The sequence below is a fragment of the Rhopalosiphum maidis genome, chromosome 4, assembly GCF_003676215.2.
Source record: "Rhopalosiphum maidis isolate BTI-1 chromosome 4, ASM367621v3, whole genome shotgun sequence".
In the NCBI taxonomy this organism is placed as follows: Eukaryota; Metazoa; Arthropoda; class Insecta; order Hemiptera; family Aphididae; genus Rhopalosiphum; species Rhopalosiphum maidis.
Genome location: NC_040880.1, coordinates 30,648,808 through 30,667,532, shown reverse-complemented (window position 1 = coordinate 30,667,532; position 18,725 = coordinate 30,648,808). Strand labels below are relative to the sequence as shown.

General features: G+C 29.4%; 2 protein-coding genes across 4 annotated transcripts; one reads left to right on the top strand and one right to left on the bottom strand.

Moving 5' to 3' along the window:
• The first annotated feature begins 297 nt into the window (after positions 1 to 297).
• LOC113560349 lies at positions 298 to 12,625 on the top strand. 3 transcript variants are annotated; one of them, XM_026966174.1, is made up of 4 exons: positions 298 to 493; positions 10,439 to 10,488; positions 10,873 to 11,195; positions 12,086 to 12,625. In XM_026966174.1, the coding sequence occupies exons 1-4, from the start codon at positions 412 to 414 to the stop codon at positions 12,372 to 12,374; spliced, it is 744 nt and encodes a 247-aa protein (XP_026821975.1). In that variant the 5' UTR covers positions 298 to 411; the 3' UTR covers positions 12,375 to 12,625. The 3 variants fall into 3 exon arrangements, with proteins under 3 accessions (XP_026821975.1, XP_026821974.1, XP_026821976.1); XM_026966173.1 differs by having other exon boundaries at positions 10,852 to 11,195; positions 12,086 to 12,624; XM_026966175.1 differs by having other exon boundaries at positions 10,852 to 11,162; positions 12,086 to 12,623.
• LOC113560350 lies at positions 8,885 to 16,324 on the bottom strand. Its single transcript, XM_026966176.1, has 2 exons — positions 16,241 to 16,324; positions 8,885 to 9,642 (listed from the first exon to the last, which is right to left on the bottom strand). Exons 1-2 carry the CDS (start codon positions 16,277 to 16,279, stop codon positions 9,328 to 9,330), a joined length of 354 nt encoding a protein of 117 aa, XP_026821977.1. The 5' UTR covers positions 16,280 to 16,324; the 3' UTR covers positions 8,885 to 9,327.
• Positions 16,325 to 18,725: the final 2,401 nt, after the last annotated feature.

Here is an 18,725-nt window from a genome sequence, read left to right as displayed (position 1 = left end):
TTTTAATAAATAATAATGTGATAACTGGTTATACTATTATAATGCAATAAATATGTATATGTATATTTAAGTTTTAGATGCCTTAATACCTATACTCATTACAAATAGGTACAGAAAAGAACGTTGCATAACTACTAATTGAACCTTTTTTAGTTTATATTTTAAGGGTACTTTGGTATCACCATTACTGCGGTGTGTAGTTGATACATAAACAACAGCAGGAGACCGATTCTAGTGGTGTAGGTATATAGGTAGTGGGTACCTGTGAGCCGGTTACTTGATCAGTCGCAGTAAAAAACGAACCGTCAATGTGCTCGTTTAGTGTTAGTTATACATACCGGCGACTGAGCATGTGATGTTTTCATACACTAACAGTTATTATTAAAACAATATTTATTTAAAACGTTCAAAATGATTTGTCGGAATCTATTTTCTTTTGTTGTGTGTTCTGTTATAATAAGTTCATCGCTGTCGGCCTCCAGGATAATAAAAGGTATAATTTTATTCCAAATCTATTGGTATTATATAATTATATGAATATATTTTGACTGCATTAAAAATTAAATAGATATCTTTTTTTTTAAAGGATAAACAAAATATTTCTAATATTTGAATTTATAATATTTCATCTAAAAAATTGTAGATTTATACATTTTATAATGTCGAATCAATACTTTATTGGAATACAATGAAATGCATTTTTTTAAATTTGATTAATAATGCATTATGCAACAAAAAGTTTAAAATAGATTTTCTTATAATATATTTTTAGGTAGAATCACAGTATACCATATGATAACATGTTGATTATTATTATTTTATTTCAAAATCAAAAGTTTATTTTATTTTTGAATATTACTAAAAAATAATTCTATTTATAGGTATATTATTGTAATGTTTAGGTTATATTTATGCACAATATTACAATTGTAATTGTATTAAATTAATAAATACTTAAATTAACAATATATTAAGTAAACATTTATGAAAATTAACAAATATATTTAAGCTTATACATATAGTTACATAGTGAAAACACAAAATTTAAACCACAAAAATATTAAAGATTAAAGTTTAAGTTGTAAAATATCGTATTGTTAAACTCATTTCTAATTATTAAAAAGTTATTGGGACGTATAATCATGTTTGGTATTTTAGATTTTTATTAATTGATACGTACAGTTTGATACAATCATTAAATCCTGTAATGTTTATGGTATAATATACAATTATTGAATTATTATACGTGAATTATGGTAATTTAGTTAAGATTTTAAAAATTCAATAATTTAATATTTTTGTATTAAACGCATAAAAAAATATTCATTTTGGAAAAAATATTGTCTATTATGTTATACAATTTTTTGTATTGCTTAATTAATATAAAAACTTAGTTTTAAAGTTAATAAAATTTTAATATTACGTGAAATTAATTAAGAACAAATAAAATGTATCAGGTGTTCAATTTTTCAGGACGATGTCTGAAGCGATTGTTTAAATAAAGTGTAATCGAATAATAAACTTTTTTATTGTACACATGTATAATACCTGCTAATATTTAATTTTGTATTATATCACGAGTTAAATCACATTTATAGTCCTATCATTCATACTGCTATTACGTGTTTAAAAGCGTTTATATATTATAGATTTATACGTGTTTGTTTGTATTAAGACATTTTAATATTGGTATTCAGTGTTCACTCGAGACTGTAGGAAATGATTGAACGAGTTGACTTTTTCTTTTTAAACTTTCTATTTATCACTCTTATTATTGATACACGCAGAGATCGATGAACAAGCGACAATGTTATCGATAAAGTTTTTATACTTTCCTAATAATGAATAATAAAAAAAAATTGTATTCTAATGATTGACATTATAGGATATACTAATTATTCACGAGCTACATATAACTAATTCGTAATTTTAATTTTATCGAATGATAAAGTAATTGTAAACAATTGAACTTGACAACGATCCATTGCTATTAATGTGCCTGAACAACTTAGGGATTTGGTGCGATTTCCGGTACTATGGGTGCATTACGCAAGCAACCAGTTAGCCGCAGTTGACGGTGAAAGTTGGGCACATCTGCTTTGACCTGTACTCATGTAACTTGTCGAACTGTTTGTTTCTAAGTGAAAAAAAAAATGTAATAACAAATACCAAACGTGTTAGAAGAGAAAGTTTGAGAATTTTGAGATAGTCTACTGCAGGGTATACATCTATAAACTCGATATTCGGTGTAGTGAAAGTACGTTAATCAAGGTTACGATTCTTCTGTTCAAGACATCTCCACGGTCAAAGGTCTGTTGGATAGAGTCGTGAAAAGACGGCACATTTAAAACTTCATTGTAGGGTTAAACACGAAAAGAAATTAGAAAATACGATAGCAAATCCTGTGTTGTTTATAACATTATATTATATAACTATTAAAACGGCTGGTGTATTAAAAGTCTGTATAATATGTGGATATTACATATTATTATAATTAATCGGAATAAAAAGAATAATCGATGGAACATCCGAACAAGTTTAATGGAACTGTATAATTTGTAATACCATAAAAAAATTAAAAAATAAAGTCATCTATCATTATTGTATTATTAATATTTTTAAATGACGAATCTTGATGTAATAATGCTCACAAAAATAATTTTTGAACTATTAATAATATACTATAAATACGTATATATTAAATAGTAACAGATATTTTATTCCTTTAAGCCTGTGTAAATAATAATACCTATTTTTTGTTTGTAATACAGTAAGTGATGATTGATTATTTTAACTAAAAATCGTTTAATTTTGTTTGAAAGTATTTTATAGGTACCCCCATTTGATTGCTTTTTAAGGCAACCTTATAAATAGACTTACCTTGTACTATTTATATTATTTTTAAATATCACAAGATATCTTCATTCTTTTGAAGATATTTCAACAACATTAAGATGTCCTTCATAGACTATTCTTTGTACAAAGATTTTTTTGAACTCATGCAAATCATTATAATTGTATGACATAAAGCTTCTATGCATTTATTTGGTGTACGTAAAATAGATTTTTTCCAGTTAGTAGTTATCTTTATAAATTGAAAGTATAATGTTATTTGGATAACGATTTCATTGTTAATCCCGAGTATACCTAAATATTATTAAAAACTTTTGTTTTTGAAACGGCTAATTAGTAATTACAGCGATTACATATTTTATTAAGATTTTAGGCACCTAAATTAATTTAAAACTAAAGAATTTAGTCGTAATATCTCCTATAACGTAGTGTTTACCGCGCAAAACCGTTTGTACATTTATCTTAGTTATATCATTTTTATTATGCTTTAATTTGTACACGAATTAAACGACATTGAATATTGATTAGATACCCGATAATAAATAAAATAATACCTACTTAGAAATTTCACCCATATTATTCTATTCAAATGTAAATGCTCTCCATTACATAAATGTAGACTATATATTATTATTTCAAGATTATTTTTACCGATTAACAAAAAAAAAACTCAAAAATTTGACTTTCGTCTAATTAATTGGATTACTCTACAGATGTATTGTTTACATACAGTCTGTGTGTAACTTCTTCGCGCCGTTTTATTATTATGCAATGTAATCTAAAAGATTTTTTTGTTTGATTTGCAATAGTTGCTAAATAGTGGTGGTCGGTGCATAGTGGTTATGTATGTATAGGCGTATTTAACACGACTATATACTCAACGGAGCAAAATGTCATGGATATTAAACATTGGTCGACACAATTTCATTCTGTAGCCTAGGTTATTGGGCCAATTGTCACACTTCGTTAACACTTCCATTCTTTTTTTAACAAGTCTAAGTAACCATCGTTTTTGCAGACAATTATGTAATCGATGTTTAATAATACGGCTAATGCTCTACAGCAGAGACGTTAGGTCAGTTTATGTAAATACTACGAAAAGCGACACAATATCAAAACCGTTTTAGTGTATTCGTGTACCTAATTCAAATATAATTAATCATAACATCGTCGTGTGTGTCATGATCACAGACACTTTCATAATATAAGAACAATAATAGTGTATAATATTAGCATCGTTTTATGTTGCATACGTACAAAATAATATTGTATATCTTCGTGATCAGTCGTGTTTAGACAAAGGCAGACGGGCAGGGTCACCGGATAACCGTGAGAATACATGTAATTTCTTGTTAGGCCTCGGTTGAAACTTTGAAAACAATATTTCGTGTTGCATTGAAAATTATAATATTATAAGTATTGAGATTTTAAGTGGCTATACAAATTTAAATTTTCCCGGAATGAAGGTTTTTAATAATAAAATTAGCGTCAGAAAACTATGCTGTTAAAATGTATCGTTATATATATATGTTATACATGTTTCTAAACTTCAATGTTATTTTCATCATGAATATTCACACGATACACGCAATCTAATAACGGTTTGGAGACTAGTTGAGTGGCGACAACGCATAACAAATTGTAATACTTGTGAGCACAATTAATAATTTTGACAGAAAAAGGTAGCACATTATAATATTATGTTATTGAATATTACCATAACAATATAATTGTTTAAATTAATAAACAGTAGGTAGGAATAGTGTACACGAGTATTGTTTAGGCGCCTACCTACATGTATTGTAGTAACACATTCAAAGAACTTATTGTGTTATTGTTGAAACTAAAAACCGATATGGCTGAAAAAAAAAAATCACTTTACCAATTTGTCAAGCTATAAACATTAGTGTAGCAAATTCCTACTGTGGCAGTAGGTACACGTAATTCAAAAATACATTGAGTAGGTGACATATATTTACAAATAGCTAAAATGTTGCAGTATATCGCATATATGCGGTGTGTCGACAACGCGTTTACAATTTTCATTTTGTAGTTAATTTGTTTTGTATTTTACGTACTTTTCTCATGCGATCGGTAGTAAAATATATGTAGATATACACAATGTGGTACAACCCATCAGTCTATAACAGCAACGCATACAAATATATAAACATGATTCGCTAAACATTTACTCAGCCCCTATCTTATCCATTCGTAATAACTACTTTAAATCGAATTTTGATTCTTGGATTTTTTAAATATACCTAAGGACATACCATACTTTCATATACTTGAATTTTTTATTCGATTTAAGTAGTCTAGAAGACACTACTAAACCTTCTTTTTTTTTAAACGAGAACCACCCTTTTTTTACTATCAATCATGAATTAAAAATACTTTATTTTGAAAAATATTGATGCAACAGAATCAAAATTTAAAGAATAGTTTCAAAATCATCAAATTTTAGATATTTTAAGATGATAATCTTAAATAATGATTTCGCATGAAATATAAAATAGAAGTAACATTAATTGTATTAGTTACCTATTATTTATGGGCGATTTTACATATAACAAAATTTGTTTTATAGTGTTTATGGTAAAGTAATTAGAACCTTAGGATTTATTAAACGTAACCGATGAGATTTCTCAGATAGTCAGATATTAACTGTTTAAAAGTTGTTTACTTAGCATTAGTTTGTTCGTCATAAGTTAGATAACGTTAATAAACAAAATTATGAAAATCAGGAAAAGGATGGCTTATAAAATAGATATGCAAATTGTTGAAGTGGTTATTGTATATGGAATTGTGTCACTAGCAAATCGGCGCATAATGACTGATGTAAGATTTATATAATAATATAAGCTTATGAATACAATGGTTGAATGTTTGGAATTATTAAAAAACAATTAAGTGGAAAGTCGCGTCTTTTATTGATGCTGGACTGTTACCTTCCATCAGACTTAAACGCTCGAAATTATATACTCAATAGCACTATGTAATATATATTCTATAAATCGTATGTTGAAAAGTTAATAACTTTGATTTTAGAAATAATCCTTTCATCACACATTAAGTCTTAGTGATAATTAATAAAATAATATCATCTTAATATATTGTATCATTATTTAATTCAAAATGATGTAAAAATTAATTTGTATAATTTTAAATTGTAAGCCGACGATACTTTTATTCTACGAATTGTTTATGTATGTATAGTGTTTACAAGTGTAATTTTTAAATCATCGTAACCTCAAATTTATCAAACTTATTGGCTATTATTGTTTTATTAGTAAGGGCACTTAACAGTATTACCATTAATATTTAATACCATTAGCCTTTTGTACATAAAGTTTAATAAATTAATAACTAATCTTTCAAATTTTAAGTTAGATAACATATATGTTACGGGTAATGTTAACATTTGGATAATGTCGGCATTATCAGAATAACATTACCCGTAACATATACATCAAAAATTTCGTCTAAGAATCGTCTGCTTAATAATTTAGATTTAATTTGAAAACCAGAAGTTTGTATCATCACATAACACTATTTGAATGGTATAAAACATCTAAATATGTAAAAGTATAGCCGTTACAAGTATACTTCGAAATTCCAAAAATCGCAATTCAAATAAATGTAAGTGTAGTTAAAGTAAAAATAAAAAAAAAATGCGGGTTACCATGCTAGGTGATTCACCCGGTATCTATGTATTATTATAATTTGTAAATCCAGTAATTTTATATGGACATGCTCGTAAACGAAACCGTTTGTATACGTTTCAAAACGTTTGTGTATATTTTTTTAAACTCCCGAGACCGTATACAGCTACGGCGTTGAATTTGGCGTTGCGACACAACCTACAACCGTGTTGCTATTGTTATACATTTTATATTGACCGGATCAAAACCTGCGACAGTTGCTCAACGAAAGTCACCGTTGCCGCAGATACCTATATACATACACTATAGTGCCATTAGAATATAGTATCTATACCTATACATAATATTATTATACTGCAGTTTATAATGCGATAGAAAATCATATTGTGTTTGGATAACAACAATGCACGATAATATACGTATACTATTATATATTTATATATATATATAAGCCGCACGCTGCGCGGTACGTATACGCGAGAACGTTCCGTTTGACATAAAAATTACATATATAGCCCGATATAGGTACCTAATATTATATTATATACACACGGGCCTACTGTCTAGGTCAACCGGTACACGTTACGGGTGTAATGCATGTATTATTATTATATACACATAACGTATTTTGTATATAAGGTATATATATATATATATATAAGGTGGTGTCTAAAAGACAACCTGAGTATATGTGTAATGCGTATGTTTGTGTAGGTATTATTACGCGAGTAAAATTGCATCGTCTCTATAATTATCAGTGTTATACTAAAAAATAATAATATACCTAAATACTTATGTATCGTTATACAGTACATAGTTATGTATTGTTATAATATGCTGCGTTCGTAACAAGTGGGTACTGTAACAGTCTGTTACCGTTTTCATCGAGAACGTTTTTTTTTTTTTTTTTAGATTTCATCGTAATGCAAACAGATCGATTATAACTGTAGTGCAATAACACTACGATTGTTAGCATTCAATTTACGTTTCTAAAATATATTATATTGTTCCATTTTTCAAATCAAACCATATTTTTTTTACCTAATATTCAAAACATTCAATGCATTTTCCTGTATAGGTATGTGTATATAATATAGTTGGCCTGTTATTAGTTGAAAATAATAAAATATTAAAATGTGATAATATCATAGATTATAGGTTTATTATTTTTTATAAATATTGAACACTCTCATACTATGTTTAGTAAAAAGAATATGATATTATATTATTAGAATAATGTTTTAAAGTTCAGCGTTAACTGTAACATACTTGCTTAGTATACTCCAACAACAAATCGGCTGTCGGTACAGTAACCACGGACAATAAATGAACACCGTATTATCAAATAACAATCGTAATTATTATATGCATAGGTAACCATATAATGGGAGGACAGACACTGCCAGGATATAAGGTGTTCTTAAGGTAAATCGTGTAAAATTTAAAACAAATAAACGTCGTTTAAATACGACTTGAATTTTGGCAACAATGACGATGTTGTCATCATACTATATATATATATATATATATATATTATATATACACTATTACACTATACAGTCGTACATAAAGGCATATTGCATAGTAGTATACCTACAGTTATAATATCAGCGATGCGGATTGCCGTCATCGTTGAGATCTTTGTGTTCAGCTCCGTTGATGATGGCAACATTGTTAGGGCACTTATAAGAGGCCGCGTAGATTATTATTCGCGTACATCCGGTGGTTTTTTTCCAAGACGATATTTCGTGGATAGATCATTCGTTTTGGTTTGTTTTTTATGCTCAACGTGTTGTCGTAAACATTGAGACATTACCTGTATATGTATATCAGTCGGCAGTTCGGTGTAACGCGCAAATACCTATACATAATGGTAATGTATAATACTGCGCAATGACCTTGCAGATATTATTCGTCCAATCGTGGTAAAATACTATATCGACACACCGCAGTTTTATCTCATACATTATAATATTGTACGTATTATTCTATAGTATATTAATCTCCAAGAGTGAAAGTCGATGTTCCGCTTCTGTTTCAGTGTAGGCAGGCACTATTGCCTATCGCTTCCAGGCCACTGCTGCTAAGGAACTGCGGATTGTCGATGCACGTCGTATACCGCACGCGCGCGACGACGGATCATATATACTTATATTCGTATTCGTCATGTTCGCCCGACCTACGCCGCCGATTTACAGTGACCTTTCACGACTTGATGACTTCGGTCGACACATTATGCCGCGATGTTAGAATATAATTTCACCGACCGCTGCACCGCGGCCCGTTGTATACATTATATTATCCGCACAGTGTTATGTATATTACGCAATTATATCGTAATGATAATAGACTTATAAATATATAGGTCTACGATCGTAATGCACAACAACAATAATAATAATAATTATTATTATTATTGCCGTCTACAGCAGATGATCGAAACCGATTCGTGTAAATATAAATTATAATGATATACACCTTAACTACGATTAAAATGTCGCGTACCCGCATCAACACTGTACATAAAAAGTCAAATAACAATTATTCCACCTCGTGAATGTGATGTTATTAACAGATAGTTAGAGACGCAGAAGGCAGAATAGTTCTTAGGATTTGCGAGACCCGCTGAAAAAATAATTGTGAAACGAGATGAAAATTTATATTTTTAATTTTCTTTACACCTAATACTCAGTTTTTTTTTTATACTGCAAATCTTATCAATTTATTAAAAAACAACAAATTACAGAAAAATTGTCCAATTTTTGGTAGAAGCAGAAAAAATATTGTAGTCTGAATTATATCAATAATATCATATGACAGCTAAACAGGCTATACGGGCGCATCGTTGGACATAGCCTAGTAGCAAATAAAGGCTACACATTTTTGCAAATAAGCAAATAAAGGCTATAAGCAGTACGTTGTTAAAAAATGCTCTAGGAATTTCTAAAAGCATAATTAGAGGTACTCTTAAGTTTTGTCTTGTATACCATATTGGTTTCATTGTTTCAAACGAATTGTTTCGCAAACACGGAATAATTATCGTGTTCCTCGGTTTTTTTTTCAGATTACATGAGTTGAGTCCAGTAGATTTTTTTGAGGTAGACGAGTTTTGTATTGACCAAATCTGAAACATAAAACTTGAATATTTAAATTAATACAATTTTTTGAAACCAATCTTCCTAATGTTTTTTTTCAAACGTGAAACCCCAATATCCCAAATCTAAGTGAAAACTCTGATTAGACCGGGAACTCTGCTCCCCTCGTCCACCGCCTGAAGATAGCCCTGGATGGGCATACAACACGATGAGGTGGAGTAACGGTGTTTTAAAAATTGGAATTCGGGTAGTCCAATACTGTGGCGTACATATAAATATGTTATTAGACGACTTATTACTTACCTATTAATAATTATGATTTATGAATAATTATACTTTGGGTAGCAATCAATACACAGCGACAACGATATTCACTATTCACAATTCGTTATTTTTATGATCGTTGTTGTGAATTCTGCACTTATTAATATATGACTATATATACAAATTTTAAAGCTGAGATAGATACCATTAATTGAGTAATACCTAATGTATACAGATGTGCATTTATAGGCGACTACTAGTCTTTATGGATGACACGAGAATCCGAGATAATAGGAATATTATATACACATATTTTTTTGTAAACCAACTAAATTAATGATTTTATAAGTTTAAACATTTTATTATATTTCCAGTTAAGTCTTACATTTTATTATGGGTGTCGAACATAAATGATTTGAAAACATTATTACGAATGGATTTAAACATTTTGTGCAAAACGTAAAAATATTATAATTAATATTTAATTATGTAATATGTGTACATAAACAATGTTGTAACGAACAATAATTATCACTTATATATTTTAATATATAATTACAGAATCGCATAGAAATGCACGCTTGAAGAGAGTAAGTCCAGAAAATATGGCTGTGAGTATAATATTTTAAATAAAACTTTTTACAACAACCCAAATAGTTAATGGACGGTAATCTCGAATCACTCGAAGCATTGCCAATTTATTACCTTTTTTTTTTTATTGCGCGTAATTTTTTTGTAAACAGATTGTATGTCGGTGACTCAGTACTCGCATGTTTATTTGTTTATATAAATAATAAATATATAATAAATTAATAACAATAATAAAAGAAAAAATATTTATTATTTTTTTCTTTTCAAAAATTAACTCGGGGAAATCGAATTAGTATGATAGAAATTAGAAATGTTCACAGTGATCCGACGTCTATTCAATACAAATAATCATTGACAATGTTATTATGATGCATTTTTAAAAGGCGTACGGTTTCCGCACGCAGGACCGGAGGGACTCGTCCGCGGACAGCCAACACTTCTTGCCGGCGTTCGGACCGCTGTTCAGCCAACTCGGCCACCACTCCCGCCCGCCCCGACTTTACCAGGAGGCCGACTACCTACCCGAGCTGACGCCGTACCTGCAGACGGCCGCGGCGTCCAACCAGGAGAGCGCCATGTTGGGTTCCGGCAACTTCGGCGTCATACCCGGTGGCACGTATTACGCGGCCGGCGAGACAGCGGCCGCGTCCGACCCGTACCTGTACGACGGCAACAGTCACGGACGACCGCACCGGTACGTTCAGGGGCACCGAATAAATGGCAATAGGTATATGATATGCCTGTCATCAACTTTCGTCTCTGCCGTCTAGTTTTTCTTATAGAAAGTTGTATTTTTATGCTCGTAATAATAATCAAACCTTGTACCAAAAAAATCGATAAATTAAGAACTGAAGATCGACAAGTTAGAGTATTAAAGTGTCCTAAGTCTTGTTTTATCGCATATAAAACCATGGATTCCCAAACCGCATTGGGTTACATGTTGTATCGACACAGTGAAATTTACAAATGACACTTTTTGTGCACCGTGAAATAAAGAAATAGAAATGAGAGCATCGGATTACTGAGATTGTCTGATTAACGGTTGTCGGATTAGTGAGGTCGTACTATATAATATATAATAATAACATATTAAACAATTATAGATTTATCTATTAAAATTAGATTAATTATAAATCCTTACAACCGGCAAACTCACTGCAAAGGAAGTGGATTATCAAATAAATTTCAAGTGCAAGCAGCACCAAGTTAACAATATTAATATGATATAAAATATTTTAATTCAGTAGATATGTTTGAATTTAAAAAATTAAATTGTCCCATTTATGCTATAAATTAAATATCTATTAAAAAATGTGTAACATATATTATGTTTTATATTTTTTAATTGTATTGTCTTACGCAAATAGTATTTTATATTTTAAATCTCGTTAGTATTTAATTTAAAAAAAAATCTTGATATTTATTTTTCTATATTTATTTTGGAATAAAGCCAAAATCTAATTCATACTTTGAAGTTCTATAATATATTATGTACTGAAGTCAGAATTGATTTTAAAATTTTTTTATAACTGTACACTGTACAGGTAATAATTATGTAAAATCGATTTAAGTTCAGCTATGCAATTTTTAAATTTGTATTAAATAATTGTTTTACAGGTTTTCTGGAAATCCTAGACCATCAGCATTCCGTGACCCAGAAGACTTTTTCGCAGGGTTCCGAGACTTTGCGGATATCACAGCTCCGACCAAGTCATCATTCTCACAATACCATATGGTATATGCCCCTGTGGAGGATTTGCCGTCCAGCGAAGAAAAGGTTAAGTCAAAAACCAAGAGGAAATTAAACAAACATTTAGAGAACGAAAATGATAAAACAATTAAAGCTAAAAGGAAAATGCATGCGGGTGAAAAGGAATTATACGAACCTATGATTGCGCTAAGTTAGACAGTATAATATATATGAGTTGTTAAGATGTTATTATTGTTATTATTATTTCGAAGTACAAAATATGGGAATATTTTTTTATTGACTTTCATATAGTGGTAAAAAAAATAAGAGCTCTAACCAGCAAAGTTCGTGAGCTCGATATTTCCATCATATAATTTTGTCATTTAAAATGTTTTATTTTATGGACCCATCAAAAAAACATTGATTCCCAATATAATAATGTACTATACTATTATTATATACTATGTTAATGTTATTACTTATATTAATAAAATATAATATGAATTATTATGACGTGTTAATAATAGGTTATATTAAAATTAAAATAAATATTGTTTTTATACTTAGTTTTATTTTATTATTGTGTAAAAGTACCAAATACCTAGTTGTATACTGTTTTGTACTAATAATGTAAAATGTATAATGATTTGTAAATAAATATATATTTTTAAATAAATGCTTTTATGTTAAAAATTTATTTTTCGCTAAACGCACAACTCGATTTTACTAGATTTTAATTTTGGGTATTTATAAACATTTTATTTTTGTATACCTTTAGTTTGAAAAATTATAATACAAGGTGATTTATAAATTTTACAACCCATATAAAAATATTTTATCATTTACCTATATGATGATTGATATTAATTAATAACTAATAATTACCATGTAACCATAAAGACTTGATGGGAATTATTTAAAGAGTTAAATATTTATTAATTTATAGTTTAAAATGTATACAGTAAACAATAAAGTTACAATTAAATAATTTAATTTGATAAACACAATTAAATTATATATATTTTTAATTTTTGTAAAATACATGATATAAACGGTACAGTAAATTTAAACTTTAATATTCTAGCTATTTAAGTTTATTTATTTTTTATCATACAGTTACATATTAAAGTGTACCAAAAACATTTTGCAAATAATATATTTATCAACACTATGTTACCTTTTCTGTTTAAAACAAAGTAGAATGGTTAGGTTTTAAATGTATTTTCGGTTAGACTAGAAGTATTTTACTAATAGTTAAAATTAAAACAAATTTATATTATTTTTATTATTATTACAAAAAAAAAAAAAAATTATCTTTGAATTTTTATGACGAAAACAACTTCAAAATATGTAATATACATCATAGGCTTTGCTCATCGGGGTGGAGGGGAGGGTTACCACCAATGAGTTCAACTTAGTTTAATGTTTAGGTATAGAGTTAAACAATATTTCATGAATTAAAAAAATGTTAAATCTGTTTTTTAGTATTGTGCAATGTGCGCACCACCAGCAAACATTTTCTAGCACGCCTATGATATACAATATACATGTATTTATACTCTTAAACGATAAGCTATTAGTAGTCTTATACATTTAAAATGTATAAGATAACTTCATGATAACGTATAATATATTATATTATGTTGTCTTTGTTTTAAAAACATACAAAGTAATAATTTTTTTTTAATAGAACAAATTTTTTTTGTTAGTTGTAACAAAGTATAAAATATTATAATTAAAAATTGAAATATTGTATAAATTAACACTCAATCACAGATTATTTTCATACCTTTAAATTTTGTATTAGGTCAATTCACTTTAATATAGCTATCAAAAAAAAAATTAATTTTATTGTACGTTTGTAAGGCTGAGATAAAATACATCTGAATTTGCATGCTGAACAATTTTCAGACCTGAGGCAAATTACCATTTGACCACCCATGTATTCACAGCTTTTAAACATTTTTTTTTACTCAATAGTATCAAATCCATCTAAATCCATTGCTCAGTACCCTACATACTAATCCATTGTCCACATACCTATTTTGGACTTCAGACAATTGCCACAAGAAAGACTTCTTCGGCACACTACTGTAAATATGACATAGGTACTCTTCACAAAACTTTTTACTATTTGGTTTTTTTATAAAAGGTTTACAAAGTATTGTATTATGGTATTGTACTATTATAACCTGTATAGTAATATGGTATACAGTTAAAGAGTAGGAACTCTTTAACTATTTAAAAAAAAAAAATGTATAAAAGATTCTTGAGTATTTTATAATAAATTACAAAAATCAAATTTATTAAAAATCATCATAAATTATTATTGTTCCATAAAAAAAAAATTATCAAGTGTGTCATCAGTCATCGTGAATTGAAAATTGTATATCACGTTGATTTTTCGACTTTCACAATATTCACCTACATTGTAAACTGTTTTAAACATATTTTATTCGTTTTAAAACATATATATTAATAAATAACAACTACGACGTAGATCCTAAATATATTAAATAATAATTTACCTATTGATGTTTGAATGTTTCAGTTTCACATTTTACATATTATAGTGCAGCTCTGAGCATAAGTATGCAAACGCAAAGTTAACACAAAATCGAAAATTTTGCAAGCATGAGCAGTATGAACATTATCATTTATCAATGTATGCAATATAAAATACGTATTATAATTGTTATTCAATAGTATAGCACTATTCAATTAGGTTTATTTTTGGAAAACAATATAAGTACTATACGTCTTTCCAAAATAAGAAACAGAACACGCCATAGTGAAAACATTAAAATGTCGCTTTTGAATACAAAAATAAGTTATTACAATAAAATAATTCAAATTATTGACTTATATAAAAAGAATTAAAAAAATTATATTAGTGTATACAAATTATATAGTATAGTACTTCAGTAATGATATAAGTTATATTAGTTTTTTTAGTAGTAATTTTATTAAAGCCGAAATTGCACCAACGCAGTACGCCTTTAAAGGCTCAGATCCACCACTGATTATACATATCTGCCAAATCAATAGTATTGATTTAAAAATATCGATAACCCGAAGGGGATTATATAAAACAATTAGGATGAACATATACTTAATACGCATTTTAACGTTTAAATATATATTAAGATATAATACTATAGATTCTAGTCGCGTATAAATGTTTAATAAGTTTAGGCAGGTACCAAGTAATACTTGGCGTTTTAAAGCTCGAAAGCTGAAAAAGCGGATAAGCCAATAAACGGTGGCTTAGCGATATGGATGTTGTAACTGAACATTTTACTATGTGTACATCGACGATTGGTACAAACACTAAGACACTTGTACTATACAGAATATCAGAATATCATTAACTCCAAATCAGTGTACATTATAGCACTGTTAGTACCTAATGTCAAAGTGTGTATAGATACTCTACTTAAATGTATTCATCGTATTTTTTCTCGAACTGCACAATATTTATTTAATAAACCGAACTTCTAGTCTCGACATAATTCACAATATATCAACAATTTATCATAATAATAAATTATAAAAAATAAATCGTTGATTATAATTCAGCGGTGCCAAACTTTTAAAAATAAATTCTGGTCAAATGAAAACACAACGGCCAAAGTTACACTATTACTTCGTATATAAAAACATTTTGTAAAAGTTTAATTGGTTTAACTTTCAAAAGAAATATTAATAGCGCAATGCAATGAAATTGATACGCAATACATTAATATTTATTAGTTTACTATACATAATTAATTTTGAGTAGCGTACGAAGTGCTTAAGCTACCCAGTACTTATGTAATAATATGTGCGATATTGGTGCGGTGACGATGGCGATTACACGATAAGTGCTGCAGAATCGGTGGCCTCCGGTGCTGTGACTAGGCCACGGGTTTTCAAGACATATATAACATATATAAAAAAAAACACACACACACACACATATAATTTTGGGGAGGGGGTTTACAAAATATAGCAATACAAATTGTGCCGCAACATAACAAAACAATTTTTTCTTCGTTACTCGATATTATTTCGGGGGCGGTTTGAACCTACTAGATACCTACTGTATATGCCTGTGAATAAATTATCACCAGGTCGGTCATGTTTGGATCCGGTCGTCGCCGATGTCGCACAACTGCACAGCTCACCGAAATCTGGCAAAAAAAAAAAAAAGTGATGTATTAAATCGGAAACATGCGGTTACACACGAACAAAGACGGCGCACAGTCTCTTCCGGTCTAATATTATATTATCCGATGCGAATAAATTATTATTTATTCGTCAAAAATATGTATGCTAGATGTACGCTTGTTTATATATCTGTCCGAAAATCTATATCCTAATAATATCGTATGGTCGGTCGTGTCTGTGTCCGGTCTGTTTCGATGTCACACACGATTGCACCTCGGCCGTATCCGGAAACTTAGCATCCGACGATTTTATTCCGATCAACTCACCCGTACCATCTCCGCCGTGCCAATAAAAGTCTTCATCATCGTTGTCATTGCGACACCTGGCCGGGCCTGGGCCGCGTTGTCGCCCGCGCACGTACCGCTCTATCCGCTCTACCGCTGTCATCCGTCGCGCCCTGTTAACGCTATCACCGCTGTACCGTTCGCGTCGTGTCCCGCGTCCAAATATGCGACGAACCGGAAGCGCGTGTCACGTACATTTATGGTATTTTATAATACGACACCGATCACACACGATCATCCCGTTAGGTTAGTTTCTTTATTATTACAACGCGCAACCGAAAAGTTCACGCGATGGTATATCATTATACTAAATATACGTATTATATAGTGTCGCACCGGCGGCGTGAGATCGAAGCGTTTATCGTGTTCTTCCGTATCACCGTGATGTATTATGTATTTTGGTTCCTGTCGGCGATTATGGATGATTTGAATGCGTATTGCGTACACGAATTACTGAAGTATATACTGAGGGATGATGACGCGCACGATCATATTATTATCACAGATTAAATATGAATTTTATTTGATCTATGGTATTATGATGTCCGTTACGCGTTATTGTGGATACCGCGGACGCAAATAGAGTAAAATTATTTAATTCATATTCGTTTTCATCGCTGGCCGTAAATTTTCGAATGTAGGACTTGATCAAATATGATAGGTACCTACATATAAGATATAAATATGTATAATCACATCGTCTACTAGGGTTAGAAAGAATTAAACAAAGTTGGATTCTTTAATCCAAATCATTATCTCACAATAAAAGGTCCGGATATCAGTTAAGTACGATAAATGTAATCAGCTTTGAAATTTAAAATATTATGAATGTTATGATATTATCGTGTTTCCACTTCCAACTACAAACATTGTTACCCGCAGTGACTTGTAACGTAATCATTAGACGTCGGATACTAGCATACTTTAACGAAATAATTGTGTTCAATAATCGGTAGATTAACTATTTATTTCCTTTGTCTACGATCCATCGACTATCGACAGGCGACAAGTATCAATGGTCTTCATCCGAGCCATCACAGAGTTTCCACCTTTATAGTTTATACAGCTACATTTCGAACAAAATTCTATATTTTATATCTTATATTTTATAAATTCTTATTATGATATGAGTATATGACTGTGGTTCTTTTCTTCTGACCGTTCAGCCGTCCTGGCAGTATATTTGTTGTAAATAATCATAAATCGGTCAATAAACATTCAATTTGTTTTTGTATTTAATAATTGTTGATTTAATGATATTTTTGTAAAGATTTTTTTTATACGAATTATTAAAATCTTAATAATAGTCTCAAATTTTTAATCCACTATATAGGTATACTGTAAGACTTTATTATGATCTTATACAACTTTAAAAAAATCGTGTAAAAATTATACATCTTTCACTCGACACATTGGACAAAAAATTAAAAAACTGAATGAATCGCGCTCTCTAGCTCTGACGAGGTGAATCAAAAGAGCAGAAATAATTTACGACCACTTCACGTGAGTCGTTAGTATCGTTTTGCCTATCTGAGAAACCGGCCGGAATAAAGCGCCTTCAGTAAAGGTCATTTGGTGATCGGATACTATCGAATAGTATTCAATTGTCACTATTGTTAGCCCTTGGTATAAATTATCGAAAATTAGTTTACTTGTACCACAGATTATATGAATTATTTTGATTTTATATATAATATTTCATACAAATTCAATGATTTAAAATTATCAAACAATTTTCAATAAATTGAAGTATACAATATTTTATAATAATTTTGTACTGACCGATTATATTTTTTTTCAAAATCCATTCAAATTATGGTCATAAATCTTAAATAAATATATTTAAATTTTAGGGTAGATCATAAAGACGGGACTGAGACTTTTTAAGGCAGGTCCGGGCGTACCCTAGTCCGGTATTCTTAAACCGGTGGATCGCGACCCATTTTTGGGCCTAGTAAGCTTTAGAATTGGGTAATGATAAATCTTCTTTTTAAAATAAAAATAAAAATTATAAAATTATATAAGGTAAAAATAATTTTTAATTATTAAACTTAGAAAATTAATAAATGAAAAT